The sequence below is a fragment of the Echiichthys vipera genome (assembly GCF_963691815.1).
Source record: "Echiichthys vipera genome assembly, chromosome: 19".
Lineage (NCBI taxonomy): Eukaryota > Metazoa > Chordata > Actinopteri > Perciformes > Trachinidae > Echiichthys > Echiichthys vipera.
Window position 1 is genome coordinate 23,644,925 of NC_139844.1, and position 26,273 is coordinate 23,671,197.

At 48.0% G+C, this 26,273-nt stretch overlaps 1 protein-coding gene across 2 annotated transcripts in view; it reads left to right on the plus strand.

Annotated features, from left to right (window-relative positions):
- meis2b (Meis homeobox 2b) overlaps positions 1-25,403 on the plus strand; it is a gene marked incomplete at its 3' end in the record, with an annotated part of 29,499 nt that extends 4,096 nt beyond the window's left edge. Inside the window, exons 4-11 of one of the 2 annotated variants that reach the window (XM_083934416.1) lie at positions 741-791; positions 869-1,015; positions 5,448-5,562; positions 16,478-16,617; positions 21,358-21,434; positions 23,778-23,863; positions 23,953-24,042; positions 25,345-25,403. In XM_083934416.1, the coding sequence (XP_083790542.1) occupies positions 741-791; positions 869-1,015; positions 5,448-5,562; positions 16,478-16,617; positions 21,358-21,434; positions 23,778-23,863; positions 23,953-24,042; positions 25,345-25,403 (765 nt within the window). The remainder of the gene's footprint in view (positions 1-740; positions 792-868; positions 1,016-5,447; positions 5,563-16,477; positions 16,618-21,357; positions 21,435-23,777; positions 23,864-23,952; positions 24,043-25,344) is intronic. The other variant, XM_083934417.1, reaches the window with a different exon arrangement.
- Between the last annotated feature and the right edge of the window lie 870 nt (positions 25,404-26,273).

Consider the following 26,273-nt stretch of genomic DNA (forward strand, 5'->3'; position numbering starts at 1 on the left):
GATACAGATGCACCTAAAAACACAGATATAGACCGATACAGATGCACCTAAAAACACAGATATAGGCCGATACAGACGCACCTAAACACACAGATATAGACCGATACAGACGCACCTAAAAACACAGATATAGACCGATACAGATGCTCCTAAACACAGATATAGACCGATACAGATAAAAACACAGATATAGACCGATACAGATGCACCTAAACACAGATATAGACCGATACAGATGCACCTAAAAACACAGATATAGACCGATACAGATGCTCCTAAAAACACAGATATAGGCCGATACAGACGCACCTAAACACACAGATATAGACCGATACAGACGCACCTAAAAACACAGATATAGACCGATACAGATGCTCCTAAACACAGATATAGACCGATACAGATAAAAACACAGATATAGACCGATACAGATGCACCTAAACACAGATATAGACCGATACAGATGCTCCTAAAAACACAGATATCGGTGGCTGTAAATGTCCGTCACTCCCTTAAAATGAAGATTTACCAATGTAACAGTCACGTAAACGGAGAGATGTCGTCTGTAAACACAGTGAACGAGTCCATGTGCAGTAGTGTTGACTGATGTGATGCATGGAGGAGTCACATACCTGCTCCTACACTAACACTAAAAACAACATCTTTTCTTTTGTTCATGAGCAAACGTCGTCGTCTCCGTGGCGCCCGGCTTCATCCGTGTCTCTGTGTGTTTGTTTCAGATGATCCAGGCCATTCAAGTGCTGCGGTTTCACCTGCTGGAGCTGGAGAAGGTAGGTCGGCTCTGATCCGCAGCTTCCCACCCAACGCCGGACTCTAACACATCTAACTGACAGGCTGTGTTCCACAGGTGCACGAGCTCTGCGATAACTTCTGCCACCGCTACATCAGCTGCCTGAAGGGCAAGATGCCCATCGACCTCGTCATCGAGGACCGGGACGTCTGCAAGTCGGACTTCGACGACCTCTCCGGATCCTCCACCAACCTCGCCGACCACGTGAGTCCAACCTGCGCGTTCTCTTTCTTTACATGTCAGGGCCCTGGGACTCTGTCTCCCACTGGAGTTTAGGGCCCATTCAACGACACAAGACCTCGGACTAAACATGTTTTTCTACACAAAATAATATTTGTAATAGTTTGTAACTGGAATTGTTTCATTTTTAAATAATGTCCGCCTGTTCAGTCTGACCTAACACCCTTTCAAAATAAGAGTTCCGGGTCCAAACGCTCCGCTGAAACAAAAAACAATTATGATTTTCTCTTCTTTTTCATCCAGAAGAACTCTTATTTTGAAAGGGTGTTACGTCACGTCTTAACAGCCGGACAGTGGAAGTTTGACCTCTTCATTCCTCTAAAAATGAACCTGATGAAACAATTTGATGAGTGAAAAATCTGTGTTTGGTGGATTTTTCTCGCGTCTTAGCGACGGATTAAACGTGTGACTGAGGCAAAAACACAAATGCTTCGTTTTAAAAGGTTGAAAAATCACATTTCTCAACAGGATTTGCCTCATTTTAAAAGATCTGATCCACTGACAGAGCAGAGAGAACCTGACAGGGGGATCCAGCTGCATTTTAGCCTTTTAAACGATCTTATTAAACATCCTTAAACCGAGGGAAAGTTGTGGGTTTGGTGAGTTTTGGTGTTCGTTTGAATGAGATGCTGTTGTATGGAGCGTGTCAGGCCTTCTGAGGAGACTTTGTTACGCTAAAGAGAGAGAAACGGCTGTTTTCAGATGTTTAAATCCTATTTTTTAACGTAAACGAGACTTTGTAACCTGATTTAAAGTGTTCAGACCCGACGGTGAGCGTGTGTGTGTGTCGGCCTCCCTCCCTCTCAGCCGGGTGTTTCTCTGCTAATAGGATTATTATAGACAGAGTGCAGGGGCTCTTTGTCAGCCGCCCCCCTGCTGTGCACTTTACACAGCCTCTTCCTATTTATGGCACCTGTGTCCGTTTACAAAGGATTCAGATTCAGATTCAGCAGCCGCAGCAGCAGCAGTAACAGCAGCAGCAGCAGTAACAGCAGCAGTAACAGCAGCAGCAGCAGTAACAGCAGCAGCAGCAGTAACAGCAGCAGTAACAGCAGCAGCAGCAGTAACAGCAGTAACAGCAGCAGCAGCAGTAACAGCAGTAACAGCAGTAACAGCAGCAGCAGCAGTAACAGCAGCAGCAGCAGCAGCAGTAACAGCAGCAGTAACAGCAGCAGCAGCAGCAGCAGCAGTAACAGCAGCAGCAGCAGCAGTAACAGCAGCAGCAGCAGCAGTAACAGCAGCAGTAACAGCAGCAGCAGCAGTAACAGCAGCAGTAACAGCAGCAGCAGTAACAGTAACAGTAACAGCAGCATCAGTGTTTGGGATTATTGAGTGCAGAAAACACAGATTCCCTCGTTCCTCTGCAGACTTTCTTTCATGTCAGATTGAATCAGCTCGTGTTGTTTCCTGTGGACGCGGTGGAAGCTGCTCCGTGAACGAGGCTGTGGTTAAAGGGTCGGCGTGCCGTAGATGACCCACGCGTCACTGCTCAACACTGAGCAGCTGAGGTCGTGGAGCATAAGTGAATATTTCTAAAATATAGAAATAGATTTTTGATATGAATTTAAATTTTACAGGTTGAAAATAGATCCTGAGAAAGTCAAATGGGCCTTAAAGCCAAAGACGGGGTCCTCATGAGCTGTAACGAGCTGAGAAACTCTACGTTTGTGCTTCTTATTTACACATTTATTTAAATATACATTTAAATATAATTACTGAGGTAAATAAACGTTGTTTGCAGCTGCAGGGGAAAGAAATCTCAGCGTTGACCTCAGAGACTTCATGAACATCCGTCCTCTTTGCTCAAAACAAGAGAACAAAATATATCATATTTTATTATATATGATAATATTCACAGGACAAAGGTATTTTCAACCATTATAATAATAGAAACAATGTAATAACAGATGCAGAGCAAAAGGAATAAATCAATTAAATTAATTTAAAAAGAAAAAGAAAAATGTGAAGACGAGGAAAATAGAGAAGAAAGAAAGAAGCAATAGTTTATTATTTAATCCTTTTCATGTTTGCATGTTTATGTTTGGATATATGTGTGTGTGTGTGTGTGTGTGTGTGTGTGTGTGTGTGTGTGTGTGTGTGTGTGTGTGTGTGTGTGTTGACCCATGAACACACGTCGTTCTCTTTGCTCTGAAGAATGCAGTTCCTAATACGCTTCCTCCTGCATTAAGTGACAGAGCCCAGCATTGGTGTGTGTGTGTGTGTGTGTGTGTGTGTGTGTGTGTGTGTGTGTGTGTGTGTGTGTGTGTGTGTGTGTGTGTGTGTGTGTGTGTGTGTGTGTGTGTGTGTGTGTGTGTGTGTGTGTGTGCGTGCTGATGCGTCCTCCTGACGGCTGCTGCAGAATGGATGAGCTGTTTTCCTCTGGGTGCAGAGACATGAACAGCGCTGTAACATACGTGCATGTTAACATGTGCACCGCGACCTGTTTGTCATTTACAGGGGCTGAAAGCAGTGTGTGTGTGTGTGAGTGTGTGTGTGTGTGTAAAACAGTCTGTGTGATTGTTGGATTCGTCTGCGTTCTCCTGACACCGCGGCGGCTCGTTACCGTAGATCTGCTGCTCGTGGCGTTCTGACCAACTCTCCCAGTCTTTAACCTGATCTCCCGCGGCGCTCCCTCTCAGACACGTCTCCCACTGATCCCCTGATCTTACAGTGAAGGAAATCAGTATGATTGTGAGGGATATTTGTCACAGTATCTGGCAACCCTGTAAGTAAATAATAATAATAATAAGAAGAAAAACGTGTTTGAGATGAAGCTTCACCTGAAAAATTGAAGAAAACAGAAAATATGCTTTAAAGTTCAGCACATGTTGGACCAAGACGTTGTCCTGGTTAAAGCCATACAGACTCTATAATGATTATATATGATATGATATATAATCATAATACAGTCTGTGGTTAAAGCAGCCGGTGTTGGGCCCACCGTGCCTTTGTGAGGTGTGTAATGTTGAACACAGCCACTTAAACTCCTCCTCCAGGGTCTTTTTCTGCACTTTTATCATCAAATAATCCACAGTTTGTTTTCATGTAACAACCTTAACAGGAGAGATGCTAACAGCCGGTCGTGGCTAACAGTGGTTAGCTCGGGGCAGTACGGTGAAGGCATTCAAAGGTCTTTTTTAACCACTAATGCTGCTGAAAATAACAGCAAACCTCTGCAGCAGCATGAGAAGAGTCCCTACACACACAACAAAGCGTCATCAGCGTAGTTAGTGAAGCCAGAGTTTATTAAAAAAGTATTTTAAAGACTTACCTACTGGCCCCTGTACCAGCTCCTCTCATAGTAAAGTCCATTACAGTGGAAGGAGCCCATTGGTGCTTTGTTGTGTGTGTGTGTAGGGACTCTTCTCATGCTGCTGCAGAGGTTTGCTGTTATTTTCAGCAGCATTAGTGGTTAAAAAAGACCTTTGAATGCCTTCACCGCGCTGCCCCGAGCTAACCACTGTTAGCCACGTCCGGCTGTTAGCATCTCTCCTGGATTTCTACCGTAATAGTTGTTACAGAAAAAACTGTCTCCATGATTATTGATGATTAAAGTGCAGAAACAGACCCTGGAGGAGGAGTTTCCCCGGTTACTGTTGTGCATCTAAACGAGTGCGTCGTGTGGAACAGTGAGAGGAAAAGAGGGAAACAAAAGCATTTCTAGAATTCTCTTCATCTGTGTATGAATCTCACACACACGCGGGTCCGCTGCCCTTTGTTCCTGGTAATTGGGTTTTAACAGATGGGGTGTTGGGAAACAGGAGCTTCATTAGCTTGATAAACGTGGAAACACATGGCCCGTCTTTGAGTAGCTGTGTGTGCTTAGGAGTTGTAATGATTGTGTGGCTGCGTAAGAAAAGAGGGGCCATCGCTGAGAGGCCTGATTCACACTGCGCCATTGTCCCCGCGCTTCTTGTTGTCATCTGCTGAGCTCTTCACCTGATCACCATCCGGCAAACAGCTGACGCAGATAGACTGAAGAGGGAGATCTGTGTGTGCTCTGGGCTTACGGCCGTCTGAGAGGCTCCATAAATACAGGGTCCTCCTCGGCTCAGGTCACAGAAACAGCCGGGACACAGGAGTGTGAGCACGCCGCAGAGTCTCTGAACCAGCCTCTGAACTCTCTCAGCTTCTCTCTCTGCAGCGACACTGAATCCTCCCTTTTGGACAGAATGGTAATGTTGTTGTTGTGTCACAGTCTCGGCACCTCGGTCGATGCCTTACTATGCTAATCGTGCCACACGGCTTCTCTTTGTGTCTTTGGGAAACTGCATAATGGAGCTGATACTGGACCTGCTGGACCTTCCTCATCTCTGTTTTCCTCTCTCCTCTCCTCTCCTCCTCGGTCTCCTTATCTCCTGTCCCCTGGTGTGCGGAACTCTCCCCGACCTCACAGAACCCGGCGTCCTGGAGAGACATGGATGACGCCCACTCCACGCCCTCCGTAGGCACCCCAGGACCGTCCAGCGGGGGACACGTCTCTCAGAGCGGCGACAACACCAGTGAGCTGGGTAAGAGCAGCAGCAGGCCTCCTGCGTCCTCTTTCATATCAAAGCTCTGACTTTCCTGTGACCTCTCTGTGAGACACGGCGCTGCTGCCTGCTGACGGGGGAGGAAATGAGTTCATGCGCTTATTTCATCTTGATTGCATCGATGAAAACAGGTCATTTTAGTTCAGTGAGGATTGCTCCTGCAGTATTTACCCCTAATACGCATCAGTCTGTGATCGATACACAGGACAGAGCGCAAAATAAATCCTGCAGTTGTGAAACAGCGGAGGATTTCTGAGCTGTAAACCAAACTCCCATGCTGTGGGGTCCTCAGGCCAACACAAGCAGATCATTTAGGGCACATTTAAACATCTAAAAATTACCCAAATCAAACTTGGACTCACACCAAAACTCTCCTGCTGACACACTAAATGTCCGTGGCTGTCACGTGTTTATGAGAGACACGTGGTCGGGGTGGCCGTGTATTATTTTATGTCAAAAACAGTATCAACTGTACACAAATTCCCTTTTGCTGTGTTAATGACGTGGATGTTCTCTCAGCCCTGATGTCAGTCGCTGTGACGGGAATGTTTCAGACACAAAAATCTCATCTGTGACTGAAAAAGTCCCAACGAATCTCTTCTGTTTGAGCAGAGTTTGTTTGCAGCCTCAGTGAATTACCGAGCGCTCTGTTCCTCAAACGAAACTTTATATTTGTGAGTGATTTAGATTTAAATCTGCAGTGTGAACACACTCACTTTGGGCTGCGTGCTGGATGCACAGAGACAGACCGGAGCTGTTAGTGAGGACCGTGAGGTTTGTCCTTTATGTTGTTTCACGGGGACGTTTGGAGTTGAAGCAACCTCCGTACCAAAGTGGGTGAATCCTCTTAGTTAAGAGACATTTACAGTAAACGACAAACTGTCTGTGCACTAAGAAAGGCATCAAATATACCATACATGCATGCAAAAGATTTAGACTTCAAGTAAGAAAATAAAAAAGAGCGATTCCTGTGGATGTCCCCATGCAGCTGCGGCGCCCTCGCTTTAACAGTCAGCGCTGAAGCGTGCTGTGAGTGGACTCTTGTTGTTGTCTGCAGCCGTCTCCAGCCCCGCTCCCGCTCCTGTCACCCTGGTGTTCCTGCACTTAATGTGATTTCTGATGTGCTAATTGGAGGCTATAAGGGTTTTATGGCTTGTTTTTGTTTTTCTCCCCTTCGGGTGCAGTAAAAATAGAATGGACTTTAAAGCAACTTTCCACCCTCTGCCCATCAGGCATCAAGGAGCGCAGCAGTGCTGAGAACAATGGGAGGATGCTTTGCAAGACAAGAGAAACTCAGAGGATTAAGAGACAGTCAGAAACAAATCAACTCCACTCTTAAAATGATGTTAGCTTCTCAACTTCAACTGAAATACACAGGGCGTGCAAATGTTTGTCTGGGTGAATCTTAATTGAAGCGTTCAGTATCGAGAAACTGTGATCTGAGCTGAGCTGAGAAAGGCCACAGTGGAAATAGCTTCTGTCCTTTGGGCTTTTTGTCTTTTTCTTTAAACAGCAGTGGGGGAAAACCCAAGGTCCGTGCCCTTTTGACCTGGGAGAGAATGCATAGGGAATGGGAGCGCAGAACGCCCCCCGCAGGGATGTAAGGACAGAGTACTTTATGTTTGAGGAACAAAGGCAGAGAAGAGGGCAGAATGATCAGAGCTGCGGTTGCTGCTGCAGGATCTGCTGCATGCTACCTGCTGCTTCTCCCCGGGCCGCTTGGCCTTGTTTCCAGTCTATTCTCATGCCGGGGAAGAGTCAAACGCACCATCTAAGAGGACCTAAAGTGCAGTTAGAGGCGTATGATGCTAATCCCATTTGGAGCAGGTAGCCTCCATACATTAAAGGTGTCATGCCGACGACATGTTTATAATGAGTTCGGTACTCACCATGTTCATGAGGTACAGTCTGTTGGGTATAAGACTCTGGTTTGACCCGGGGGACGCTGTTTCCATGGTGTTTGAGAAACCAGAGTATGACCTGAACCTGAATCAGGTTTTTAAACTGCATGGAAACACTGTGAGTGCTGAGTGCTGACCACCTGTTGGTGCTCTGGGACGGGGAAGGGGCTCACGTCAGCACCAGCTGCTCGTTGAGGACACTAACCGAAGAGCGGTTCGTGCGTCAGAGTCTCCAGAAACTCCAGAAACACCAGAAACAGTTGCTAGATTATTGACAAAGAAACGTTGCCAAGAGGATTTAGTGAGAAAGTCGCCAAGTTGGCAACACAGTTCGTGCTTCTGTGCATGCTCCGCGTCTCCTCCTCCGTGTTTGGTGTATTTCAGTTACAGCGCCACATACGGGCCTGGCATGGGAACTAGAGCGGCGGTTTCAATGGTCTCGTGTGGACACAGATATTCTTGAGAAGACGCCGTGTGGACGGGAAACATTTTAGGGAACGAGAGGGAAATAAGACGGTTATAGGACATGTGGACGAGTTAGGGACCCTTAAGTCCCAGTTCTTCAAAATTACAAATGACAAAGGTGTGAATGAGGATCTCAAAACTCCAGAATGATCACGAAAGCTTAAAAATGTAATGACAATACGGAGAAAAGGACACAGTCAGTGATTGTACGGTTCTCACTCAGTGTGTTTTCCATCAGTTCCCTAAAGCGTTCTTCCCCCGGTTCAGGGAACAACCAGCTGACTGAAGCTCCCTGGTGTCCATGTGCGGGGGTTGAACGGTGAAATGAGGGAGTAACTCTTCCTCCGGTACAGTAGGTGGAGCTCCACCAACATCCAGCTGCTCTGAACACGCCTTTATTTCCACCTTCACCTTTGTCTCAAACACAGCGTGGGGAAAATGGCCGACTTTTGGACACAACCAGGACACAAACGCCTCTTCTTGGTACTGATGCTGGTTGCCATGGTGAAGTCCTCCCTGGGTTTGTTGTTGTTGTTGTTTTGGGCGCCGTTGCTTCCTGGTTTCTCCTGTTTCCGGGTCTAAAGCCACTGCAGTGGAGTGGGGAGCATGCGCAGACGAGAAACCTGAGATGAGAAGATGTTACCATGAGGAAGAATCAGGGACTGAAGGAGTTCTCTAGGTCTGTTAACTCTGGTTTGACCCGGGGGACGATGTTTCCATGGTGATTGAGAAACCAAAATCTGACCTGACCCTGAATATAATCTTGGTTTTATGCATGGAAACACTGAGTGTAGTGAGACGTCATTAGTAATGCTTTAAAATCCACTGTCATTTGGGAACACTTGAGTGATGGTGGCTTCCAGAGCTGCGTAACCACAGGTGCATGATCCATACAGTGTGTGGCTGGTGGTTTGGGTCGGGGCGGCCTCCCCCTCTGCAGCTCCTTCCCCTGAAGGTTGTTGCCTTGTAAGCTGTGTGATATGCAGAGAGGGCTCCCTTTGATAGCTCAACCCCCTGGGTGACCGCAGCAAAGGGGGCTGAGCTCTCCAAGGAATGTTTGGAAGGGGGGAGGACAAGGGGGAGGCTTTAAATGTCCATCACAAAGCCTCGGATAAAACAAAAGGGCAGTGGGAGTGACTGGAATATCCTGCACAGTCGTGTCGAGGAATGGATTGTAAGGAAGACGATGTGTTGCATCTTTTTGTCACATCTGAAGCCCGGAGTCAGGAGGGAGGAATGTGGGGAGGTGGAGGTGCTGACATGCCGATGACATCGCTGCTTCACTGAGGCCGCGGGCGGCTCCGCCTTTAGCATCCGTCACGCTGTGGACGTCAGGAATGTTTTAAAGAGGAAGAGATGAAATAAAGGATGGATGTGAAGGGAAAGGGACGTGCATAGAGTGTCTGCGCTCACAGGAAACAAGATGTTATTCATGTTTAAAGAATGATTATTGTTTGACATTATTATTTTAGGTATGCGGTCAGCTGTAGTCCCTTGGGATATTAGCCATTTTACAGCTAGGCTACTCCTAATGATTGGGCATGGGACACGAGCTAAGGCTGGATCACCCTGTAGCTGGCCACCTGTGATGAGGGTGTAGAGTGATTAAAGGCCGAAACACCCGTCGACTCAAAGGAACACTACTGAGGATGTGTCCAGAAATTTGACATCTAACCCCACCCTTAGGAACAGATCTCCCATGCCACGCTCATGTGAGTGCACACCATCTATTGGCACATGGGACAGTCTCAACATCACGTCCCGTGTTTTATGAATCTTAAGGGGACATCCTGGTTGCAGCTTTAAGATAAAAATGCCAGCGATGCATTTTTGTATTTGTGTTATTTAAGCAGGAATATTCCCATTTTCCAAGGGAGTCCTGACCAAAGACAGCAGCATAAACTCACAAGTTCCACATTTAAAACCACAACAACACACAACTAAACATGACACACAACTAAAACATGATAAAACAACAAAATAAAAGAGCATTAAACATGAAAAAGGAGCAGATCAGAGACAGAACAGAAAGTCCTTAATCCTGCTGATGAAACGATCTGGAGTTTATTCAAAGATAAAGGAGCTAAATATTTAAAAGCACTTTCACCAAACACAGAGTTGGTTCAAGGAACATTAAACATGATCAGGCTGCAGGAGCGGGAGGTGCAGGTTCTGGTTCTGGTGTTTCTGGAGCGGGTGCTGCAGGTTCTGGTGTTTCTAGGAGCGGGTGCTGCAGGTTCTGGTGTTTCTAGGAGCGGGTGCTGCAGGTTCTGGTGTTTTTGGAGCGGGTGCTGCAGGTTCTGGTGTTTCTGGAGTGCGTGCTGCAGGTTCTGGTGTTTCTAGGAGCGGGTGCTGCAGGTTCTGGTGTTTTTGGAGCGGGTGCTGCAGGTTCTGGTGTTTCTAGGAGCGGGTGCTGCAGGTTCTGGTGTTTTTGGAGCGGGTGCTGCAGGTTCTGGTGTTTCTAGGAGCGGGTGCTGCAGGTTCTGGTGTTTCTAGTAGCGGGTGCTGGAGGTCCTGGTGTTTCTGGAGCGGGTGCTGCAGGTTCTGGTGTTTCTGGAGTGGGTACTGCAGGTTCTGGTGTTTCTGGAGCGGGTGCTGCAGGTCCTGGTGTTTCTGGAGCGGGTGCTGCAGGTTCTGTTCCTGGTGTTTCTGGAGCGGGTGCTGCAGGTTCTGGTGTTTCTGGAGTGCGTGCTGCAGGTTCTGGTGTTTCTAGGAGCGGGTGCTGCAGGTTCTGGTGTTTTTGGAGCGGGTGCTGCAGGTTCTGGTGTTTCTAGGAGCGGGTTCTGCAGGTTCTGGTGTTTCTAGTAGCGGGTGCTGGAGGTCCTGGTGTTTCTGGAGCGGGTGCTGCAGGTTCTGGTGTTTCTGGAGTGGGTACTGCAGGTTCTGGTGTTTCTGGAGCGGGTGCTGCAGGTCCTGGTGTTTCTGGAGCGGGTGCTGCAGGTTCTGGTCCTGGTGTTTCTGGAGCGGGTGCTGCAGGTTCTGGTGTTTCTGGAGCGGGTGCTGCAGGTTCTGGTGTTTCTGGAGTGCGTGCTGCAGGTTCTGGTGTTTCTAGTAGCGGGTGCTGGAGGTCCTGGTGTTTCTGGAGCGGGTGCTGCAGGTTCTGGTGTTTCTGGAGTGGGTGCTGCAGGTTCTGGTGTTTCTGGAGCGGGTGCTGCAGGTTTTGGTGTTTCTGGAGCGGGTGCTGCAGGTTCTGGTGGTTCTGGAGCAGGTGCTGCAGGTTCTGGTGTTTCTGGAGCAGGTTCTGCAGGTTCTGGTGTTTCAGGAGGTGGATGCCGTTACAGGAGACAGTATGCTTTGTTTGGCTCGTCTCAACTCCACCCCTCCGCTTCTTTGCCCATTTCTGTTTCAGCCATTAGGCCACGTCTGACACGACCAAGGTGGGGAGGACCGGAGCCACCAGTAGGTTTTGAGCTCCATTTTAGCTCTTCAGAAAGCTAGGGGGACGACGGACACTCATCGGTGCAGGCGCTGCAGACAGGAACTGCTTGGCTTCAAACAGCTCTACAGAGTTGCATCTCGCCATCAGGGGCTTCTAATTGTCACGTTCACCTTCTTACACTTGTCTTGGAAACGTGTCAGACTCCTCCGCTCAGAGCTGGGGATCATGTCTAATAAGGGGAGGAGCCCCGAGGTGTCACTGTGATGGATCCTGCACCGCTGAGCTCATTAGACAGGCGCTGGTTTTGCATCACTGATGCAGCTGGGAGAGCTGCAATCAGTTCTGCCAGGCGCTCCGCACTTTGTCTTATAGACACGGCATCCAGCTCACCACGCATACCCCGCCCTGGAGCTGCAGTCAGACGAGGCTGTGGAGGAGACGAGAGTGAAAAGACAACTGGATTTAAGAAAAAAAAATGTGAAGAATTCCCACGTGTCCACACATGCAGTACACATGCATCGATAGTTTTAAGTATCGGGAATTAGAATTAGAGCGTGTTTCCAGTCCCATCAGTTCCCTAAAATGTTCTTCCCCCGGTTCAGGGAACAACCAGCTGACTGAGGTTCCCTGGTGTCCATGTGCGGGGGTTGAACGGTGAAATGAGGGAGTAACTCTTCCTCCGGTACAGTAGGTGGAGCTCCACCAACATCCAGCTGCTCTGAACACGCCTTTATTTCCACCTTCACCTTTGTCTCAATCACCAGCGTGGGCAAAATGACCGACTTTTGGACACAACCAGGACACAAACGGCTCTTCTTGGTACTGATGCTGGTTGCCATGGTGACGTCCTCCTTGGGTTTGTTATTGTTGTTGTTTTCACCTTTTTTTGGGCGCCGTTGCTTCCTGGTTTCTCCTGTTTCGGGGTTTAAAGCCACTGCAGTGGAGTGGGGAGCGTGCGCAGACGAGAAACCCGATAATACCCAGAGAACGCTGCTTACACACGTGAAGAATCAGGGACTGAAGGAGTCCTCTGGGTCTGTTAACCAGGGGATGAGGACTCTGGTTTGACCCGGTCAGAGTCTGAACCTGAACCTGAATATAATCGGGTTTTTATGCGTGGAAACACGGAGTAGCTGCGTTGGAACGGTCTAAATAGCACGTAGCAGGAAAGAGAAATCTTAAGTGTCTGAGCGAGGCTGAGGTCATAGGAACAGGGAGACTCTTGATGTCTTAAGGTGCTGTTTTTGTGTGTGTGTGTTTTCTTCTTAGCCCCGGGACAACACACTCACAGCCATCCCTGCGGTAATGGCCACCCCTCTATCCCCCCCCCCACCCCCTCCACCGGGCAGACACTGGCGGGCATGGTGGACCGTTGGGGGGGTGTAAAGACAGAAGCGGGGGCAGGGGTGAAGGCTGTGGGGGGCGGGGGGGGAGACTTGGGAGACTTGCACGGGTGTATGACTTTGAGACTGCACCATCACACACTGGTTAGATTGGCCGAGTTGCCGGGGAACAGTCAGGAGCGATTAGTGCAGCGGAGGATCTGCCCCGAGGCTCTCCCTCGCTGGAGCACGGGACGGGGCGTGGAGGGGAGGACGGCGTGCATCCTCAGATATAATTAGGCCGAGCGAGTCCTCCTTTCCTCTCCTCTTTCTTTCCAGCTCTCTTTTTTCTTTCGTTTTATCCTTTTTTTTAAAAGTAACTGTACAAATACTGCAGAACCACTCAAATATGACGCTTTATTACAGTATATATATATTTATATGCACGTATTATAGTGTAGACGTGTGTTTATCACTTATAAAAGTCTTTGTTTATTATTATTTTATTCATTGTTTGTTACTTTTTGATTTATGCCTTTATAGATTTAATGAATTTGCCCTTTTTCTTGAGGAGATAGAGATGTGCCAGCCTCATCACTTATATAATTATAATAATAATAACAATAATAATGCTTTATTTAAGATGGGGACAGTGCACATTAATGAACACTGATAATTACACGTCTCTGTAAACACGCTGCATTATAGCAAAGCTGCTCATTTGCATCCGTAGTCCCTGATAAATAAATATAATAAATATAAAAGAGTAAAGAAAGGACGTCCCAGAGTCAGAGGGACAGGATTTAACACTGAAATAAGAAGTTCAGTCAGGTCCGAGTCCCGTTAGCGTTCGTGTTTTTCAGTCGTGCTTTAAAAGAAGAATCAGGATCTTCTCTTGTTGTGACTGAAGTTTGGTTCAGAGGGAAGACGACGTCCCTGTTCTCAAACATTCACAGACGTGCAGGTGAAGCGAACACAAGGTAAAGAGCGGTGGACGGAGGCGGCGTGAACCCGGCGCCCTGTCCGTGACTCTGAGCTGGACACCATCCGTCAGAGCTCCCACAACCCCCCGAGCCCGCGGTCCCTGAACACGTCCTTTTTAATGTCAATATTCATTAGCTGAAATATTTATGCATGAATATGGCTCATACAGGCGCGTTTGATTGATGCGTCTCTAAAAACAAAAAGACACGCCGGGGCCAATCTTAAGAAAAGTAGGGTTCCTGTCCCGCCTCGGGGGAGGGGTCTCTCAGATGCATTATTCACATGCCCTCCAGGCAAGCTTTCAAGGCTGCTCTGCCTCCGGGGCACGGGAAACAACCACCACTGCTAAAAGTAAATCATCTCGGCTGATGCACAATTAATGGAGCAGAGGGAGAGGGAGAGGCAGCGGAGTGGCCCTTGTGTCGGGGACGGGGTCGGTTCGCTGGCAGGGGCCGACGTCTCAGCTTAAAGGCAGCCCCCCCCCCCCCGCCTCGGTCCACGCCAACGCCAACTTCCTGCTGAAATCAAACAGGGACACTGCTGACGGCACGAGCTGCAGCCTGGAAGGAAATCCGACACTGACGTTGTCTGTCACACACACACACACACACACACACACACACACACACAGACACACACACACACACACACACACACACACGTTCTGCCTCAGTGCCCAAATGAACGCCTTGTTTCAAACAGCCCGGTTTGATGTTTGTGTAATTATGGAGCCGTCACGTCCTGTGGAGATATGGCACATGATCACCCCCTCACATGGTGATTAATAATAATAATAACTTTATTTGGTAGCACCTTTAAAAGCAGTTTAAAGTTTACAGCGTAAATGAAAATACACTTAAACAGTATTTATATATAATGTATATAAAGAAATCCTGTAGGAGCAACGTCACCATATTCACACATCATTGGATAGAGAGAAGGGGCGTCATTCATGGACAAAGGAAATTGTTATTAGCTTAAGGTGCCTGCAAAGAAAGACAATAAAAAATGATAAAAAAGAGGTTTAAAGACAATGAAGGATGATAAAAAATGAGAAAAGATGAGAAAGACGATAAAAGAAGATGAAATAATGTTAAAAGACGATTCAAAGACGATACAAAGATGATGATAAGAAGATAAAAGACAAAAAAACACAATAAAACACAATAAAAGATGATAAAAAGACGATATACGGACATTAAAAACACTATAAAAGACAATAAAAGAAGATAAAAAGAGATTAAAAGACAATGAAGGATGATAAAAAATGAGAAAAGATGAGAAGAGTCGATAAAGAGACGATAAAAGATGATTAAAAGTTGATAAAAAAGACGGTAAAAGAAGATTAAAAAAAGGTTAAAAGACGATAAACGGACATTAAAAACATAATAAAGATGATAATAGACGATAAATTGACGATAAAAGATGATAAAAGACAATAAAAGATGATAAAAGTCGATAAACGGACGATAAAAAGACGATAAAAGTCGATAAACGGACGATAAAAAGGCGATAAAAGTCGATAAACGGACGATAAAAAGACGATACAAAGGTGATGAAAAGAAGATAAAAGACAAAAAAAACGATGAAAGATGATAAAAGACGATAAAAGAAGATTCAAAAAATGCTAAAAGACGGTAAAAGATGATAAAAAGACGACATCACAGGAAGCCAAGTCTGTAAAAGTGAGTCTGAAGCAGTGATTTCAAAGAGGACTCTGATGCAGCTCGTTCCAAAGCCGCGGCGCTCTTACGGAGTCGGCGCCATCACCTCCGGTTCTGAGCCTCGGTTCAAACCGAAGAGCTGCTGAGGGATTTGTTAGAGATGCACGGTAGCTACAGTCAAACGGGAGGATGTGAGGGCAGGGACTACTTTTCCTCCGTCTCACTGTGAGAGGATGTTTGTGAGGTGGTTGTGATGCGGAGGAAGCAGAAGTGAGCAGCTTCATTAAAGTGAGGGATGAAGGGGAAGTCTGATACCGAGGGTTCTGGGTTGGTAACGGACCACGGACCAGGACTGATGGAGCTGGAGTCTGACACCAACCAGGCTTCTTCTAAGCTCCACTGCGGAGCGCGTAGATTACTCCTGTTCCACGCGTTGCCGAGACGAGACAGACGAGACGACCTTTGACCTTTGAGTCGGCTTTATTAGGCAGTGAAGGTGATGTGCTTCAGATGAGTGTCGACCAAGTTCATGCAGCTGAAACAGAAACATTACATCTCTTTAGTCTTTAAAAACCTACTGTTCATGATAAAAACACAGAATATTATGATTTACGTTTGTGTTTGGATGAATCTTCTTCCGTCTGACATGGTTTTCCCTTAAGTAGCAGGTCAGGATCTGTGTGTCGGCCGTGTTTCATTCCACTACGACACCAACAACAACAAACGCACTTCAACACAACGCTCTGGTAAAAGGAGCGTCTTTTCCAGGGCACTTGAAAGCAGCAGTCTTTGTTTTTCGTCCTCCATTGACGAGGAAATGACTCGTCTTCCTTCAAACAGAGGTCACATGCAAATGTCAGCACACAGCACTGAGTCCGACTGCAGTTTGTGCGTTCATTATTCCACGTCAGGCGCACAGATCCTGCAGCCATTAGCTCATGTCAAACGCGCGGCTCAGATTGGATTAATAGCTCTTGGTTTTATGGAGCTCCCACTCTGAGAACTCCTCTTCATTAGCCGACGGCCGGGGAGTCGAGCGGAGGTGAGAGGAAGACTCGTGTGCTGCGATCTTCCTCGGCCCGCCCGTTCCCGTTTGCACGTGTTCCCAGAGAATGATGAAGGCGACAGCGCCAGATTAAAGCTCTCTTGTAACGTGACTCCACTTGTCTCTGATCGCAGGAGACGCCCTCGACAACAGCCTCGCATCGCCGGGCACGGGAGACGAGGACGACCAGGACAAGAAGAGGCAGAAGAAACGAGGCATATTTCCCAAAGTAGCCACAAACATAATGAGAGCGTGGCTCTTCCAGCACCTCACGGTAAGAGACCCTGCCCCAGATCCTGTTCATTAGCTTCCTATAGAAGCCACATGGAGCTGCAGACTTCAAACACACACTGTTGTCTCCTTCTCTGTAACAGCAGCCCTGCATCAGTGTCACTTAAAGGGACATTAGAGCGTAAAATCATCCCCAAATCCACTCATTAAATAAACCTAAGAGACCGAGATTAACAGGGAGAAATCCAGGAGAGATGCTAACAGCCGGACGTGGCTAACAGTGGTTAGCTCGGTGCAGCGCGGTGAAGGCATTCAAAGGTCTTTTTTAACCACTAATGCTGCTGAAAATAACAGCAAACCTCTGCAGCAGCATGAGAAGAGTCCCTACACACACAACAAAGCATCATCAGCGTAGTTAGTGAACCCAGAGTTTATTAAAGAGTGTTTTAAAGACTTACCTACTGGCCCCTGTACCAGCTCCTCTCATAGTAAAGTCCATTACAGTGGATCACCAAAGTCAATCCCAAAGGAAAGAGCCCATTGGTGCGAAATGAACACAAAAAGAGTCAAAACTAACACAGAAAGATACAAAACCACCACAAAAAGATACAAAACAAACACAAAAAGATGCAAAACCACCACAAAAAGATACAAAACCACCACAAAAAGATACAAAACCACCACAAAAAGATACAAAACAAACACAAAAAGACTCAAAACCACCACAAAAAGATGCAAAATCACCACAAAAAGATGCAAAACCAACACAAAAAGATACAAAATCACCACAAAAAGATGCAAAACCACCACAAAAAGATGCAAACCACCACAAAAAGATGCAAAACAACCACAAAAAGATGCAAAACCACCACAAAAAGATACAAAACCACCACAAAAAGACTCAAACCCACCAGCGGCTTCACTAACTACGCTGTTGCTGCTTTGTTTTGTGTGTAGGGACTCTTCTCATGCTGCTGCAGAGGTTTGCTGTTATTTTCAGCAGCATTAGTGGTTAAAAAAGACCTTTGAATGCCTTCACCGTGCTGCCCCGAGCTAACCACTGTTAGCTACGTCCGGCTGTTAGCATCTCTCCTGGATTTCCACCTTAATCTTTGTCTTTTAGGATTATTTGATGAGTGTATTTGCAGAAAAAGATGATTTTACGCTGTAATTTCCCTTTAAAGCTATAAATGAACGTTGTCTGAACGTTGCCCCTCCATCAGCCCACGGGCCGGAGTTCCCAAAGGCATCTTCAAACTTCAACTTCAGGTTCACCTTTGTGTCATTGTTCAGGCACAAAGCAAAGACAAACTCACATTTAAAGGTCTTTTTTTTGAAACGCCGCTCCACGGTAAGACTTCCATTCAGCCGCAGCAGCTTGTTTGGGAGCTCTGTGAGGAGGGGTGAGCAAGTCCCCACAAGGAGAGCGTCACCTTTCATCCGCGGTCCAAAACACCAACGCCGCGCCGCCTCATCAGCGCTCCTACCTCTCCCGCTCTCAGATGTGTATAAGGCCTCAGTTGTTTGGTTTGTAAAAGGCCCATACAGCTCCTGTACTCTGAGTAATCCCTTCCTTTCCAAAGCTGCCTTTAGATTCTCCCCATGAAAAAAGAGGGATAATTGAATTATCCCCTCTCTGTCCCCCACTCCCTTTCAGCCTTAATTTGTTAAGCACAAGCGTTGGCCGCGGCAGGATGTGTCTATGAAAAGTGTGCACGGGGACTTTGGCCCCTGAAAGGCCCATTGCAACACCCAAGCGATCAAGCATTCATCAGTCGTTGAGGGTGTGAAAAGAGCGGGATTATGTTTTGTCAGACGTTCAGTGTGAGGCCCGCGGTTGGACGGCCGTTGGGTGAGCGGTGGGGGGGTGGGGTTCTGTCCACCTCTGGCCGTAGCCTCCTGCTTTTGTGGTCCGTTCTGAAGTCCCTTAAAAGATCCCCTTCTGAGGACGCTATAGAGCAAACAGCTGTGAAAGCTTTGGATTCATTATATCTTTCATTATCGCTCCATTAGCGCTCGTAACTGTTGGTTTCCACGCAGCCCTGAGTTTAGAGAACCTCCAGGTCGCAAGTGTCGCGTCCAAGTCGACGGGATTTACATTTCCTCAGTTGCTATTAAAGATTGAATCACATGTTTATATTTTATATGTAAAACTGCTGCATCTACAACATCTTAATTCTGTTTTACCATCAACACGAGGATCAGAAATACAAATTCTACCTGTGAGAGCCGTGTTTGTTGGTTCATATATTTGTGATTTCAGTTATATTATAGAATACTCCCATGTCATCTAAGTGTCTATCTCCTATTTAAATCTTTAAAATCTTCTTTAGTTTGAGTGGGTGGGGCAGTGAGCCGGAGATTAAAGAGGAACTGAGCCAGTGACAGGATGTGGAACAGGGGATCGGCACTGTTTCGGACCTCACCGTCACCGTCACCGTCACCTTCATCTTCCTGTTTTCTGCAAAGTAAAATGTAAACGGAGAAAGAGACTTGGTGATGGAGATGTGCGAGTAAAAAGTCCCCTGTAACGTGAAAGGTGGACACAACACTTCCTCTTCTATCAAATATTTCTGACCCAGAAGCAGGTTTAGTGCCAAACTGGTGCATTTGGCCTCTGAGGTCTCACCCCTTCTTTTCATATTCTCCTGGACTCAGCAGAACTTACTCTTTTATATCCGTTTCTGCAAGAAAGTCCATAAATCTGCAAGAGACACCTATTTCAGCTCTGGCCTCACCATTAAGTAACCCGCCTGTGGCTGCTGAGCAGGAACAGGCGGGTTGTGTCTGTAAAAACTAGATCCTCTCTCATCTGTTCTCATTCTCACTCATTCACTCAACGTGGTTAAATAAGTGTGTTTGCAAAGTCTCTCACGTGAACATACGGGACACGAGAAGGACACATAGGGAACTGCAGAGTGAAGGGGCTCCCGGCAGCACCCTCTGCTCAGTGAGGACACTAACTGCAGAGTGAAGGGGCTCCCAGCAGCCCCCTCTGCTCAGTGAGGACACTAACTGCAGAGTGAAGGGGCTCCCAGCAGCACCCTCTGCTCAGTGAGGACACTAACTGCAGTGTGAAGGGGCTCCCAGCAGCACCCTCTGCTCAGTGAAGACACTAACTGCAGAGTGAAGAGGCTCCCAGCAGCACCCTCTGCTCAGTGAGGACACTAACTGCAGAGTGAAGGGGCTCCCAGCAGCACCCTCTGCTCAGTGAGGACACTAACTGCAGAGTGAAGAGGCTCCCAGCAGCCCCCTCTGCTCAGTGAGGACACTAACTGCAGAGTGAAGGGGCTCCCAGCGGCCCCCTCTGCTCAGTGAGGACACTAACTGCAGAGTGAAGGGGCTCCCAGCAGCCCCCTCTGCTCAGTGAGGACACTAACTGCAGAGTGAAGGGGCTCCCAGCAGCCCCCTCTGCTCAGTGAGGACACTAACTGCAGAGTGAAGGGGCTCCCAGCAGCACCCTCTGCTCAGTGAGGACACTAACTGCAGAGTGAAGGGGCTCCCAGCAGCACCCTCTGCTCAGTGAGGACACTAACTGCAGAGTGAAGGGGCTCCCAGCAGCACCCTCTGCTCAGTGAGGACACTAACTGCAGAGTGAAGGGGCTCCCAGCAGCACCCTCTGCTCAGTGAGGACACTAACTGCAGAGTGAAGGGGCTCCCAGCAGCACCCTCTGCTCAGTGAGGACACTAACTGCAGAGTGATGGGTGCATCAGAGTCCAGAACAGCAGCAAAGTCTCCACTAAGACCAGAACCAGGGACACGTTTGTCTCTAGGATGGAGGAGGATTTGGAGAGAAACTCTCCGGTGTTTGGATTCTCCACAGCGTCTCCCCGTCTCTTCTTCTGTTGTTGGTGTATTTCTGTGGCAGTTACAGCGCCACCTCCAGGCCTGGCATGGGTACTACAGTGTTTGGAGTCGCTGCACCTGCTTTCCTGTGGACGCAGAGATTTAGAATCCAGGACCGGGACCAGGACCAGGACCAGGACCAGGACCAGGACCAGGACCAAGACCAGTGGACGGTCGTGTGGACGAACCCTGAGTCATGATTTAAAAAGGATCGCTGCCACCATGTGAAAGGACTGTTATCCATGGAAGATTGGTGTGTGTGTGTGTGTGTGTGTGTGTGTGTGTGTGTGTGTGTGTGTGTGTGTGTGTGTGTGTGTGTGTGTGTATACTTAGCCTGAAAGGCAGTTTAAAAATGAAGTGTTTGGAAGCTCATCCTTCACCGATGACCACAGGAGGTGGCTGCTGCTCTGACAGCAGTAGAATGGGGCCTGGCCCATGACCCTGCTCTCAGTACAGGGATCACCTCTGTCTACCATCTGCCGCCCTCCTCCCCACGTCTCTGTCTCACACACACACACACACACACACACACACAGAGGCAGTGAAGGGATGAGGTCTGGAGGACAGGGAGATGGGGAGGTGGAGCGAGGCGGAGGCATCGGGGGTTCACCGGGGGCCTAACCTTATCGGGGCCCCGAACAAAAGCCACCATTGTGCCTCTTTGTATCCCACCCGATCGTTTGTCAAGCAATGTCAAATAATGTCAAATGCTGTCACACAATGGCACGCGCTTTTTTCGCATGAAGTGTTCTGGGGCCAAACTGTGGTCCGGGTCCGTCCTCTGAGCGCTCATGGAGAGGCTGGGACACGGTGTGATCCTGAGAGGGACACATGTTTCCCTACATGTCCCTGAGCTAATGCGAGCTGCTTCATGGTTAACGCTCGGTGTGTGTTTATCTGTGTTTACTGACTGTTCTCTCTTTTGGTCGCTGACAGCACCCGTACCCCTCAGAGGAACAGAAGAAGCAGCTAGCACAAGACACCGGCCTCACCATCCTGCAAGTCAACAACTGGTAGGTCGCTCTCATTTCCACCCAGATATCACACACGCACATGATGTCTGATTCAGCGTGATGCTGCTGCGGAGTGGGGGGGATCGAACCCACGGTGCATGTGCAGATGCAAAACCCGATATTAACCTGGGAAGATGTTTCCATGAGGAAGAATCAGGGACTGAAGGAGTTCTCTAAGTCTTTTAACTCTGGTTTGACCCGGGGGACGCTGTTTCCATGGTGACTGACCTGAACCTGAATATAATCAGGTTTTTAAACTGCAGGAGAACACTCTGAGGGCGCACTCCCACTGTGCCTCCGTCCCGTGCCCCAGCACGCTTCACGGCTAAAGTCTGGTTCCTTTGACCAGTGTGAGTGCAACTGTACCACGTCTAGGAGCGGCACGCTTGCCGTCCACGGCCCGTTTGGGAGAGGTGGGCTTTAGTAAAGCACGTTTGCACATGAACGAGCACGAGCGTGGGCACGTGTACGAGCACGAGGCCTACGGCGGCTCTGAGGTCATTTTATGTGCGCTTAGCGACGCATCGCCATGACGTCATCAATGCGTGTGACGTGTTACTGCGTGATGACGTATAGGCAGCAAGAAGCATTCTCCGAGGCCCAGGTAGTGTGAGTACAAACGGGCCTGGAGGGGGGGACAAGGACCCTAAAGCACGGGGCACGGGACGGAGGCGCAGTGGGAGGGCGCCCTCAGTGTCATCATTGTAGCACAGTTCAAACCTGGAGTTGACATTGATCATTCAAATTCCCGGTTCAAGAGGAGCCTAGACTTCAGCTCAGGATCCAAGCGTCACTCACTGGAGTGTGTGTGTGTGTGTGTGTGTGTGTGTGTGTGTGTGTGTGTGTGTCCACTGCACGTATCAATAACCGAACATCGACAGAGCAGTTAGCCTCGTCACAGCCCGAGGCTCCGGGGCTAAACACAAATCAATATTGTTTTTAAGATGGGACTTTCTGCTGGTGCCTCAGGAACAACCTGCATTATGAGTCCGATCCCTGGAGACACACAGCGAAGCTCCACGGCTTCAATCAATAATTCATTTTTATAAACGTTATAATTCTGATGATCCAGTCAGAGACGGGGCAGACACCGTTAATATAAATATAACATATAAATATAATATATAAATATAACATATAAATATAATATATAAATATAATATATAAATATAATATATAAATATAATATATAAATATATTATATAAATATAATATATAAATATAACATATAAATATAACATATAAATATAACATATAAATATAACATATAAATATAATATATAAATATAATATATAAATATAACATATAAATATAATATATAAATATAACATATAAATATAATATATAAATATAATATATAAATATAATACTTATTATGCATGACTTAGATTGAAGACTTCAGAGATCTTTGCCTGTTCTCAGCTCATTGTTGAGTTACTGGTTGTTTCTTTCCTTCTTCATGAACTGTGACTTGTAACTTGTTGTATCACCAAAGTTAGAGACTCAGGGCGACCTCCCACTGTGCCTCCGTCCCGTGCCCCAGCACGTTTCACGGCTAAAGTCTGGTTCCTTTGACCAGTGTGAGTGCAACCGTACCACGTCTAGGAGCGGCACGCTTGCCGTCCACGGCCCGTTTGGGAGAGGTGGGCTTTAGTAAAGCACGTTTGCACATGTACGAGCACGAGCGTGCGCACGTGTACGAGCACGAGCGTGCTCACGTGTACGAGCACGAGGCCTACGGCGGTTCTGAGGTCATTTTCTGTGCGCCTGTTGGGACGTAGAAAAAAGAAGGAGGGACCATGCGCGGACATTTAAAACAATGGCGGTGAAAGGTTGACGTTGGTGTGATGCGGAGGTGGAGTGTTTACTGCAGATTTGGTCGATGAAAAGATTCAAAAACAGTCGACAAGACGCACAAAAACTCCGAGGTCTACGGAAAGATCTGGAAACAAAGCCACGCATCGCCATGACGTCATCAATGCGTGTGACGTGTTACGGCGTGATGACGTATAGGCAGCAAGAAGCATTCTCCGAGGCCCAGGTAGTGTGAGTACAAACGGGCCTGGAGGGGGGGACAAGGACCCTAAAGCACGGGGCACGGGACGGAGGAACAGTGGGAGGGCGCCCTGAGTTACAGGATGAGACCGGAGGAAAAATGCCAAACGCTCTTAAAAAGCCCGAGAGTGACTCTTTAGTTTATACTCTGTCACGAGCGCGTGTGTGTGTCGTGGTCAGGAAGGGGAAACACTAAAGGAAACGTATTGATTTTGTTTTTTATATTAATACTATCTCCACACTCTCACCTGTGCATCAGCAGCTCACACGTCTTTGCTCTTTTCCAGGTTCATCAACGCGAGGAGGAGAATAGTCCAGCCTATGATCGACCAGTCCAACAGAGCAGGTAGAGCTGCACTGCGCTCAGGCTGCAGTGGCATGAACACCTCATCCAGTCTGGACTATATCCAATCTGATCTCTCTCCCACTGACAAACCTCCTCCTCCTCCTCTTCTCTCACAGTGAGTCAGGGCACAGCGTACAGTCCAGACGGCCAGCCAATGGGAGGATTCGTTCTTGATGGGCAGCAGCACATGGGTCTCCGACCTGGAGGTGAGCGTTTATTAAACCATCGACACTTTAGATCAGGTCTTACCTTTTACCAGGCCATGCAAGTTTCAGACAGACATCATCTTCAGCCTCTTGTCCCTGTCGGGGTCTCGGGGGGGCTGGAGCCGATCCCAGCTGACATCGGGCGTGAGGCGGGGTCCACCCTGGACAGGACGCCAGTCTATCACAGGACACATAGAGACGCACAGAGACAGACAACCATTCACACCTACGGGTGATTTAGAGTCATCAATGAACCGAACACCTGCACGTCTTTGGACTGTGGGAGGAAACCGGAGAACCCGGAGAAAACCCACGCAGACACGGGGACAACATGCAAACTCCACACAGAAGGGCCCCAGCAGGGATTCAAACCAGGAACCCTCTTGCTGTGAGGCGACGGTGCCAACCACCACACCACTGTGGCGCCAGTTTCAGACAGACATAACATTAACATTGTTGACCACAGCAGAGCATCGCCTAAAGGCAGGAGTCTGTGGTTGGTCTGTCATTTGAACGTAATGTTGATCTTAAGACCTTTTGACGTCAAAGTTTCACAATAATGAGGATGAAGCGTCGTCACTGTCCAGCGTGTTTGTCCTGCTGCATGTAAAGCCCCTGACTGACCAAACACACAAAACGATGCCATCGATCTGATGATTGGACTCATCAACGTCAGTGGGCAAAGAAATATCAAGCCCCCTGTTTCCTATGAGGCCAAAGTTTCAGTGTTCAGTGTGAATCACCACACGACCGAGGGCCCGTCCACACGGAGACGTGTTGTCCTGTAACCGCACAACTTCAGTCCGGTTCAGTCGCCCGTCCACTGCAGCCGGCGTTCCTGGAGCCTGAAGACAGGATCTTTAGAGACAAACACCAGAACCAGGGACACGTTTGTCTCTAGGATGGAGGAGGATTTGGAGAGAAACTCTCCGGTGTTTGGATTCTCCACAGCGTCTCCCCGTCTCTTCTTCTGTTGTTGGCAGTTACAGCGCCACCTCCAGGCCTGGCATGGGTACTACAGCGTTTGGAGTCGCTGCACCGGGTTTCCTGTGGACGCAGAGACTTAGGCGTCGAGGCCAAGTGGACGGGAAACTTTTTAAGAACCACAGAGAAAGGAAAACTAACCCTGAGTCTGTCTCTTTAGTTGAAACAGATCCTTAAAGTCACAGACACCAAAGCTTTGCTCTACATGTTCACATGATACAGAACAAGACACGAATGTGATGACACCTCCTTTTGTCTGAAGCTCGTTCGTGCACAGTGTGGTCTGACATCATGTTGGTGCTGTTTCACTCTCGTCAGGGCCGATGGGGAGCATGGGGATGAACATGGGCATGGACGGGCAGTGGCACTACATGTAAATCCACTCCACCGAGGCAAGCCTGCAACACAGGGGGAAGTAAGTACTCCAGTCTGTCACACACACACACGCACACACGCACACACACACACACACACACACACACACACACACACACACACACACACACACACACACACACACTCACTCATTCCTCCCTGATCCCATCTGGATTTGAAAAAACACTTTGAGACCTTGATGTTTGCTGGATCCACTTTCACGTTACAGAAAGCTGCTTCTCCGCTGTTAGGGAGAGACGGAGGGGAGGTTTCTACGGACGCACCACCTCTGGGTGATTCAAACAAAGCTGTAAAAAAGAACAGTAAAAGGACCCGCAGCAAAGTTTCCAGACGGATATCGTGAAATAACAGAAAATAACAGGATTACAGAGCAGATTCTAATGTCAAAATCAGTTCAATTACATTAAATATGCTGTAATTTAATGTGGTTATTTACTGTCATTGTGCCACTTTGTGTTTCTACGGTGCAGCCACCTCACATGCACGCTTTTGTGTCACCGCGTGCAGATTTACCCCAAACGCGCTCGTCTAAAACGCCACTTTAGCGTTTCCTTTCTCGGTGGTCTTCGTGTTTTAACGGGACCTGGTTTCCGTCTGTGATGGTTCGACAGTGCTCTGACGTTCTGCAGACAGAATCAAACTACAGTAAAGACTCTGGTGCCCGGGCTGCGTCCAGACTTTACGCTCAGCGGCGTTCATAAAACAATGATTGTGTAAAAAACAACGCATCCGTCTGCACGCCACTTCCTCTGTCCCTCACCATCGCTCTGTCGTCTGCCTCCATTCTTCCTCTCCTTGTGTCCTCCTGTCCTGTGTCCTCTCTCCTTTCTCCTGTGTCCTCTCTCCTCATG